Here is a 10,162-nt window from a genome sequence, read left to right on the forward strand (position 1 = left end):
ATTTTACTTGGTTTTGCCACAGATTATCTCAAAGAGCTGTGATAGTTCTAGCAAGAAATCTAAATTTGAATTTCATTAGAATTTCTCTTCCTGAGGGAAAAGACATTCCCACAATTTTAATTTATTGTCTAGAAGATGTTTTTCCAGTTGCTGTGGTTTAAATTCCTTTTGGAAATCTAATATTAACAGATGTATGCATACACTCACGCATCCATCCACCCATCCATCCACAAAAACACAGACTTCGTGTTTTGGATTTGTAAAGCTTTTCCTGTTATTGTTCTTTATAATCTTATTCGAAATATGCTGTTATCACAGTGCTTCAGTGTGAGAGAAGGATTTATTCTGTGTTTGTCCTGAAATCACGATAAAAAAAAAATTACCAAACACATTTAAAAACAGATACTTTTTGATTCCAGTTTTATATCCATAAGGTACAAAGAAATCCTCAATGCAGTGAGGTTTCGGGAACATATATACAGAAATCAGGACAATAATTCTTGCAGAAGGAGGCTGATGGGAAGGAGTACCCAAGGTAAAGGTTTATGGCAGAGGGGAATGTAGAAAGAATCACTGTGTGTTACTGTACAGATTGTTCAGATTTAATTTTTTTTTTTTATGCGGAAACACTTTTTCCTAATTCGCCTTGTTTTTCAAGAGTTTAGTAAACTGCTGCAGGCCAACATTTTGGCTAATGCAGGTGACAAAATTTTTGATGAGGGATTTGATAGCTGCGTGTCACAAGCTCTGTCTCAGAATGAGATGCATTTAAATGGCATGTAACCAAAAGACTGGCATTAGGGGTGCTTGCCAAGTCACCTCAGTGCTGGCTCTGCACAGCAGGTTGATCATGGGATTCAAGACATGCTCAGAGATAGGTTTTTCTTGGCGTGTGTGCCTCTACGTACATGGCAGTTCACCTGACCAAATATAACATGTATCTCACATCAAGTGACCGAAAGCATATCCACCATGTGTTGGGAGAGAAGTTTTGCAGTTCCTGTGAAGCACAAAACTTTCAATTTTTGGTAAAGACAGACCTAATTTAATTCCCATTTGGGAAATTTTAGTGAAAATTAAACCTCTGATAGGTTTGAATGTACAGCCCAATCATGTGTAACTGTGGTGTACAGGCTTTTTATGAAGTACAGCCATCTCTCACTGCTCTCCACATGAGCCAGCTGCCTCACGTGCTTTATTTCAGCATCTTTAGTGTTATGTTATTGCATGTATATTTGTTGTTACACATTTGGAATTAGATTGTGACGTGGGCAGTAGGTAATACACACATATCCCAGGTCCTGCCTAAATCCCTTGGGCTAATATGTGCTATGGGCAAAGTGCTCCCATTAGACCTCCAACCCAGCTCCTGAGAAAGTGCACTGGGGTCAAAAGTATTACTCCCTCAGTTGCTGTCCCTCGGGATGAAAATGTTAACTTTCGCAGTGATGACTGAGGCTTGATAGCTCTCAGCACTAGTCCAGAGCTTTACTGTTTGCAGTCAGATACTTACCGAGTGGAGTTGTTACATACACCACAGGCACTTTGAGACTGCTGGTGTACAAATGCTGATTGCTCTTCTAGGGTTGCTGATGAATGAAAATGTGTATTGCACTTCTTTTTTCTATATAAAGGTTGGATTTAAACCTGCTGGGGGCATTCGGACGGCAAAAGAAGCTATTACTTGGCTTATGCTGGTGAAGGAGGAACTGGGAGTGGAATGGCTAACACCAGAGCTCTTTCGCCTGGGTGCCAGTAGTTTGCTGGAAGACATTGAGAAACAGGTTAGTTGTTAATGGTTTTCGGCTTGGTGGAGAGAAAAAGTAATCTTCCTAAACGTGCTGGCTTACTGTTTTTGCAGAATATGCTTTTTGGTGCTCTTTAAAAGATAGTAGAACATACATCTAATTCATTATTAACGTCAGGTTCACTTCCAGCCCAGTATTTCTTTAAATTTGGCCTGTCATTACAGACGTCTGGGACCCTGATATTCCAGCAGCTGGCAATTGCCTGGGCCAGGTTTGCAATGCAGTAAGCAAAGAGGCTCAGTGTACATATACGGATGGAGTCTTTTGCAAATGCATGGTAGTGCACTCCCCTGAACTCCTAGATGTTGCCAGTTCAGCTGGCCCTCAAAATACCTCACAGACCCTTTGTGTCACTGTGCTGCAACTGTTCACAATATATTTCCATGCTGTGGAGAAAGTCACGTCTCATCCTACATATGGTACTGCTGATAGAGAAGTTTTTACATATTGATTATTTCCTGGGGAAGAAAAGCAATTGCCTCCTACAAAGCCTCATTTTTCTAATTGCTTTTATTTTTGTGCAGGCTGGTTGCTGTGTTTCCTGGCAGACAAATAGTGTATGAGGTGCAGTGGCAATGTGTAGTTCCTGGTGGGAAGAAGGATTCTGACCTATCTACCCATGTCCTACCTCACTGGCACAGGGTATCAGACCCAAAGGATACAGCATAGTTGAGAACAGTGTAGTGTCATAGGAACTACTAAACCATTGGGGCTGCTGAACTTCACTCCGATGTTCATTAAACCCAGGAGATGAGGTGATAATTAGCTTTAACCAAGATAAAAGTTTGAGAGTCCTTGTGCTGTTGCTGCTGGTGGGAGAACATGAGATGTAGGGGATTTGGGGGAGGAAAAAAGCATTGGTCTGTTCCTTTTCCCCACCATTCCTAGCAACTGAAATGCTGACATGTCTTAAGAAATATAGAACAGCTGAGAGATGTCAGGTGAATATTCGTGACTGTTGAAAACCCCTGGCTCACTCCTGCAATGAGAATAATATTGGCTTGCTTCATTGCCAGACTGCCTCTGCCTCACTCTTGACCTAAAATCATGTCCCTGGTTATGACAAAGCAGCATGAGCTTTCTTGTTGCCACTGCCATTGCTGCTGAGTCTTACAACACAGCCAGTGATTGTGTCGCACAATTTGTTCTGATTTCTTAAGGGTGGCATCCTTTTATCTGCCAGAGATTGCACAAATGCCCCCGTCATGACCAAAGCTCTGCTATACTGTCCCATCTAAAAACATGTAAGATAAAATGTCCCAATCATTATATTCGGTAAAACAAACAGGTATTTAAAAAAAGCCAAACAAACATAGAAAATGGGGAGAACACTCCCCCACCCCCAAGACAGTACAGTTAAAAGAATAGTTTGAAATGAGCCTTATAAAAGCATAAGCAATTTTGGATACTTTGAATATCACAAAATAATACTGAAATTGTCAAAACCAGATTACAGGGAGAGTAAATCATTGTCTTCTACCTAGCTGTTTTTGAAAGCTTAGTTGAAAGCAACAAGAGTCTTTGCTTTTTTCTTTTTTTCCAAGCAAAGCAGCAAGAGGCCTTAGTTCAGATCCTATAAACAAATATACAGAGGTATATTACAACATATTTTATGTGCACGCGTGCGCGCACACACACACACAAACGAATATCTATCATCTTCATCTGGCATGCCTTTAATTTGTTACTTCCTTGACACTTTGAGATTTATATTCATATATAATTCCATCATAAATTTTCTTTTTTCTTGCAGATTTTCTATCATGTGACTGGCTCTTATGCACTTCAGCATGACCTGGCAATGGCTTAGACACAAAATCAACTCAGGATTACTTTTACAAAAGAGGTCTTTAAGCCAACAGCATTCAGAAGTCTTCTGACAACCAAGTGCATATGGTAGAATTAAAGGCCTAATTCTCCCTTCTTCATATTTTATAGTATTTAAAAATATGCTCAAGCCTGCTGGTTGTACTTGATCCAAAAGCAGAAAAAATGGTAATTCTGAAATAGTTAAATAGTTAATTCTTACAGATTTGCCAAGTTAATCTTGCAAAGTCTTCCTCAGACCAGCCTGAAAAGCTTATTAATGGCAACACTGAAATACTATGAAAAAGATTTAGGTGGCCTGGTAACACTTTGCAGTCGCAGAATATGAAATATCTATGGAATGTTTCAGATTGCTAATTAAGAGCTACAGATCTTGGAATAGCTTTCCATTCACCTCAGACAAAATCTTCTGCCACAGATGTGTTGCACTGTTAATTGTTATGTTGATTCAGTTTCAAGCATTGTAACCTGAGAAAATGAAACCTGGCTATTACTTTCTTTTATAAAATGTCTCTGTAGCAAAAAACCCTTTTTTTTTTTTTTTTATTTTTTCCCCCAAACTTGGGCACAGACATCCATATTTAGACCCTTGAATAAAGGTGGCTTGATTTCTAGAACAGCTGAGTATCCACAGTTTCTCCTGAAGTTAATGGGAGCTCTGGGTGATCAGAACAACTGAAAATCAAGCAGCCTCTATATAGGTGCCTAACTATGCATTCAGGGGCCTATTTTTAGGCATTTTACTCTTAAAATTTTAGTCTAACTTGCTTAGAAGCTCCCATTCCTGTCTCCTGTCATTTTAAAACACATTCATGCAAATCTTTCCATTTTAGTGTAGGGGGGTTTGATTGTCAGTTTGGAGGTGTCACTGCTGTGCTGGCTGAACTTCAACTTTGCCATTCTAAAAGCAATTCTTTAATTTAAAAGGTGATTTGAATTGTGTCCTATATGGGGTTTACAGCTTTAATGTAAAAAGTACTTTTCTCAGAGCACATTAAGAATAATACCGAAATCATCAACACCTTTTGAATATCAGACTGGAGCTAGTAGATTCATTACTTCAGAACTGCATTCTGCTCACTAACCAGAGTTGTACTAAAAACTTAATTATCTTATCATCATGACTTGTCTCGCTGACTTAAGTAGGTCTCATCAGGGAAGTAAGAGGAGGAGGATTTTGCTGTAAATCAAACTACAAGGTACATTTATTACAAAAAGATCTGTGCTTCATAAAGATAATAACTCAGTTATTTATCCGGTTATACCACCTGAATCACTAGTGCTCTACAAAACACCTTGGACAGATAGGAAAGCTGAATAGGGAAAAAAAAATACCACAGAAACAACATATACAGAAACCAAAATCCTATATGTAGTGCTCAGTACTAAAAATAGGCCTTAGTTTCCCAGGAAGTAGTTCATCCAAGGCTCTCAGCCTTTTTCTGGTTTAGGTCTCAACACAGAAAATGAGGCTGAGCTGTGACTTTATTTTCATACGTTTGTTTACCTGGAAAGTGGCCTTTTTTGCACAGGTTTTCCTTCTGATTTCACTGCCAGTTTCTTGAAGGAAAAATCCAGTGCCTGTTTGCATATTTAGACGAAACTTGTGCTGCTGAGCTTTCAGAAATACAGAGCCCGTTATATGAAGTCAGCTCCCGCTAGGTGCTTGCCACATTGACCCTCTGCCATGCCCTCCCAGCAACTGCACACTGGATTTCGGTGCTGTTTAGCTCTAGCCATATAAATGTTAGAGTGTATTTCAATACTTTCATAATAGAAAGATTCACCTCGCTTGCAAAGTACACTTTTTTGTTGTTGGTTGTCTTTTGGACATTTAGGGCGAAGATAGAAGCTATTTTTTGGAGATGCTTTAGTTTTTAGGTGAAGGACTGTGTGTAGTTCCTTAAAATTAATGAAGGTCCAACTTTACCACCTAACTATTTAATGGGAGTACCTCTGAGAACTACCTCACTGTTTCCACAGGAGCTACGTGTTGATTAATGAACTTGCTAGGAGGAATTGTGTATTTCTGTTGAGGGTCCCCCTTAGTTTTGATGTGCACATGGGCTGCTGCTGGTTGCTTTGTTTCAGAGGGAACAGGCTCCATTTGCAGAGGGAGAGGTTTGGCTTCCTGAAAGGTTGAAGATAGCCACTTCCCTTTTCCATGAACGTTACGAACACACCAATGTGAAATACCATGCAACTCCAAGCCAACCAGTGTTTTGGGAGAAGCTGGACGGGGAAGTAGTTTAAACATTTTTCTGTTGAAACCTGTAATTTTAGGGGGAAAAAAAGAAGAAACGTAAAAGTAACAGAATCTGCAAACACCTTCAAATAAAGGTGATTCTGGTTTTGGGGTGGGTTTTGTTTTTCGAGGAACAAGCAGAAGGCTCAGTGTTACAGAGTGACTGGTTGTTAACTTCTCTGTGACTCAAGTGAGTTGTATTCATATTATCTGTGGTTGTGGACCCCCAACGTGACCCAGAGCCTCGTCTCTCAATCCTCCTACAGAAGCTGCTGGTACCAGCCAAGTATTGGTCTGCTGACAGTCCTAGGCAATGCGAGGGGGTGACCCTGGGCCGGGGGGTCCCATCAGGAGCAGCAGGGGACCGGGCTGGAGACCTACGACAAAGCACGTCCAAGGGGCCCATCCAGGAGACAGCTACCAACAGCGCAGGTCCGAGGTCCCTCCCGGAGGCGGAGGCGGAGGCTGGAGACCGGCGCTCCTGCGACACAGCTCAGGGAGGTGCTGAGGGCCATATGCTGAGCTGAAGTGGGGCTCCTGGGCCCCTGCTGCGGCTGGAGGGAGGCTGGGCAGGGCCAGAAGCATCCCTGGGCTTCTTCCAGTACTGAGCCCGTGAGAGAGCCAGGCACGGGGGAGGCAGGGACTGACATGCGGTTTGAGCTCCGGTCGGAGGCTGGTGTGGCAGGACCTACGCCCCCACCCACAGGGAACTGGAAGCACTCACAGTAATGCCCTTCGCCCTGACCGGCACTTCCACTGCCCTCTCTTCCATCTTTCCCATCGCTGATGGCTGTTTGCTGCTATTTAGTTCCCGTGGTCAGGGGGCAGTCGAGATTTATCGAGGCTGCTGCAGCTGGTCGTCACTCCTGCAGACAGCACGTGAAAGGCAATGGGGACCTGAACTCGGGCAGGAACCAGGGAGGGGGTGTCGCTCCGTCGCTGATAGACTTTGGGAAAAGTTCAGATTTAGCGCTGTGCTTCAGGCCATTAGGAAAGGAACAGGCAATTATGCACTCCCGTCTAAATATATTTCAGAGTATAACATATGTTTTGTGCAAGTCAGTCTTGTATACCAATTTATTATTTTTATAACACTTATTCATTTAGGATTTTAAATAGCTTCATTTTGTAGACCACATTACTTTGCAAAGAAGATAATAAATTCAAGAAGAAAGTCAAGTAGAAACTGCAAATCTAGAAGATTCTGCATCAGCTTATTTACAAGAAGAGGGAATTGGGAGAGAGGGTAAGCTTTTTTCCTGGTTTGTAGGAAACAAAGATATTAAATAGTAATTATATGTGAAGTGTACATATCAGCTGGGGCAAGTAATACTTTGATATCTTTATTTCATCAGTCGTATAAGTTCATTCTTTCATTTCCTTTGTGAAGCAGGGAACATACATTATATACCATAGCACATGCTACTGAGACAGAAAAAACTGATCTACTTTTAATTTTATTTTGCTCAGTTGGAACTTTGGCTCCTTGCTTCCCCTGGGGGGAAGAAAAGACAAAACAACAACAGCAAGTTTTATCCAAATCTTGGTGAGCTTTTGCTGAAATTACCAGTGCTGACATCTGGATGATACGTATAATGTGCAGTAGAAGTAGAAGGAGGGAACTGCTTTTAATTAGATGTAACCTGCCCAGGAGAGAAAGACAGAGAATTGTCCATCTGGTCAGTCCTTATTTAATAGGGCAATCAAGGATAAGAGTATTCTTAATATGCAGAGACACCATAGATAAAATTACTGATTGACCACTTTTATTAAAATCCCAGAAAGCTGGAGGTGTGCTAAATTAAGAGGTGGTAAGATTTAGAAAGAAAGAAGCATCAAGAAAGGTTGCAGTCCTTGCACTCCCTAAAAGCAAGAGTAAGCAAGTGATGGGTGACTGTCAGGTCCCAACCAGCTATATTGTAGGGATCTCTCCTCTGTTCTAGACAATTTACAGATCCTTCCCCTTCTGTGAGGACGTACAGTAACCATTTACCAAGAGAACGCGTGACAAAGTTGTTTTAATAGCCGTTAATGAAACTTAACATTGATGCAATGAAGGAGTGCCAACAAGACGCTCTAGCCATTCCTAATGAGTCCAGTGATTTTAAGTGGCTCTGTTTTGAGCACTGGGGACATCTTGTGGATTGCTAATTCCTGGGAATTGCAGAAAATTTGTCTTCTGGAAGCAAAGCTTTCTTGAGGCATAACCGTTTCAGATCTCCGAGATCGCAGTGAGTGTTTGAAAATACTGAATTGTAAAAGCATCAGTTTAGAATTGCTTCCTTAGCTGAGATGAAAACAAAGGATTTTTAAAAGAATGTTAACAAACTGAGGAAGCCATACTGGAATTGACTACACTGGTTTTTTCAAGTCTGGCTTTCTCTATGGGAGGAGTAGAGGAAGGATCTTTGCAGGCTCAGGTGGTGGAGATTAGCATCATCTCTATACAGCACAGCGTAATATAAAACCAAACCCCAAAATGGATGATGGTTGTACAAAAAAATAAGGGAAAGCTTTATAAGCTGATTTTTCAAGTTCATTAATAGCACAAGCTCTGCTTTTATACAAAGTCTTACGTGAGCTCTGACCTATTTGCTAGTTGTAACAAACAAGCGAACCAGCCAGCAAGTTCACGTCCTACGTCTGGGCCGGGGCCAGTGACAAGGCTGGTTTGGTAATCCCACGGGTTAGGGTCCCCACCACTGTCGCAACCTGGAGAGCAGGTGGGCTGATGGAGGAGCCTGCCAAGGCTTGCCATCGTGCCTGCCGGCTGCATGAACCAGCCCGTGCTCTTACTGCCTGAGAGAGCTTGCCCCGGGGGTGGAAGGTGCTAAAACCATCTGTAGTGATTACTGGTCCATTGAGAACTTTTTTTTCTACCCTAATGTGCAGACCTGAGCAACCAGCTTCTGAGGAGAAGCTGGAGAATGCGTATTCTCCATGATTTAATTTAATTACATGTAAGTTGATTAAGGATGTTATCTTCATTTCCAGGGGAAATGAAACATTCAGCCGGCATCATGTCAGAAGTCTGGCTGAAGGCTGGCACATCTCAGCATTGGCTGCTTTCTGCTGCCTCCAGCAGACTCTTGGGCTTTCTTCAAAGTACAGGCACTGACTGACCTAGAGTGTGATTTCTTGCTCTAACTTTAAAGGCATGAATTGAACCAGAGCAAAGAACGACTATCCGGGCTCTGAACAAGAAGTGCTTTGTGTTCTAGTTAGCACAAATCTGTCCAATTCCAAAAAAACCCCTGAATGCCATCACCCCATCTGATAGCGACTGTAACGAGGCCTCTGGGAGGGCAGTGACGGGAAGCTGTAGATAAAGGAGAAAGACAGGGGTAAAAAGAGAAGTTGTGAGAAGTAAGAGAGATCATCGCCACCGCTGTTATTGCTTCACAGAAGTGTAATCTTTTGTGATCTCTTTGGAACAGGAGGTAAATAATAAAACACAAGGCAGGGAAAAAATTAAAATACATGTAGTGTGTGAGTGCATGTTAAAGCAGATGTCAGATTAAAAGTAACTGAAAAGGAAATTCTAATGTAGGGGAAAAACTGCTTTTTCCTTCAACATTTTATATTCCACCTTCTTTTGGCTGAAAGTGAAAGAGCTGTAAAGGAAAAGGGGAACTTTTGTTGTTTCCCTCTGAACGTTAAGAGATGCCTAATGCAAGTGCAGGGGGGATGCTCTGTGGCACGTGGTGCTGGAGCAATTCTCAGGGTGAAGCCCAGAAGCAGCAAGGATGTTAAACAGATGCACTGTGTGTGCCCTGAGCCCTGGGACTTGGAGCTTTAAACCTGCAGTGCTGCACATCCAGGTGGTTTCATCCTCTCCATCCTGCCTCCCTTAGTCCCTTCAGGGTTGACGAGTCCTCTAATGTTGTAAAAAAATAACCCCTGCAATCTGGTAGGATCACATCATCCAGTAATGCCCCTCTAACTAGAGATCTAGGCACCAGGGACTTCATTCTAGTTTCTTCAGCACTTTTAAACGGGCTATTTCAGTGTTTGATGACAACAGAGTGAGGAACATCTACACAAACACATACTTTTCCCCACATGGAAGCCAGACCACACCCATCCTTGGGGATGGCAAGTACTCACAAAAATACCGGTGCCACTCTGTAAAACAGTGTCATCCCAGGCCTCTTCTGCTAAACGTGCTTCAGAACGGCTCCTAAAAATTCATGGTCTGAAAAGTGACCTGCCCTGCACCTGTTTAAAGCTCAAGGAGCTTTAAATAAACACCTTGAAGACGTGCTGAGGCTGGACTGGGAAC

The 10,162-nt window shown here is 42.1% G+C and overlaps 1 protein-coding gene across 2 annotated transcripts in view; it reads left to right on the forward strand.

Annotated features, from left to right (window-relative positions):
* Window positions 1-4,252, forward strand: part of DERA (deoxyribose-phosphate aldolase) — a 57,173-nt gene extending 52,921 nt beyond the window's left edge. For both annotated transcript variants that reach the window (XM_030040358.2, XM_030040360.2), the window contains exons 8-9: window positions 1,635-1,784; window positions 3,562-4,252. In XM_030040358.2, the coding sequence (XP_029896218.1) occupies window positions 1,635-1,784; window positions 3,562-3,618 (207 nt within the window). In that variant the 3' untranslated portion in view covers window positions 3,619-4,252. The remainder of the gene's footprint in view (window positions 1-1,634; window positions 1,785-3,561) is intronic.
* The last annotated feature ends 5,910 nt before the right edge of the window (window positions 4,253-10,162 follow it).

The sequence above is a fragment of the Aquila chrysaetos genome, chromosome 17 (assembly GCF_900496995.4).
Source record: "Aquila chrysaetos chrysaetos chromosome 17, bAquChr1.4, whole genome shotgun sequence".
NCBI classification, from domain to species: Eukaryota; Metazoa; Chordata; class Aves; order Accipitriformes; family Accipitridae; genus Aquila; species Aquila chrysaetos.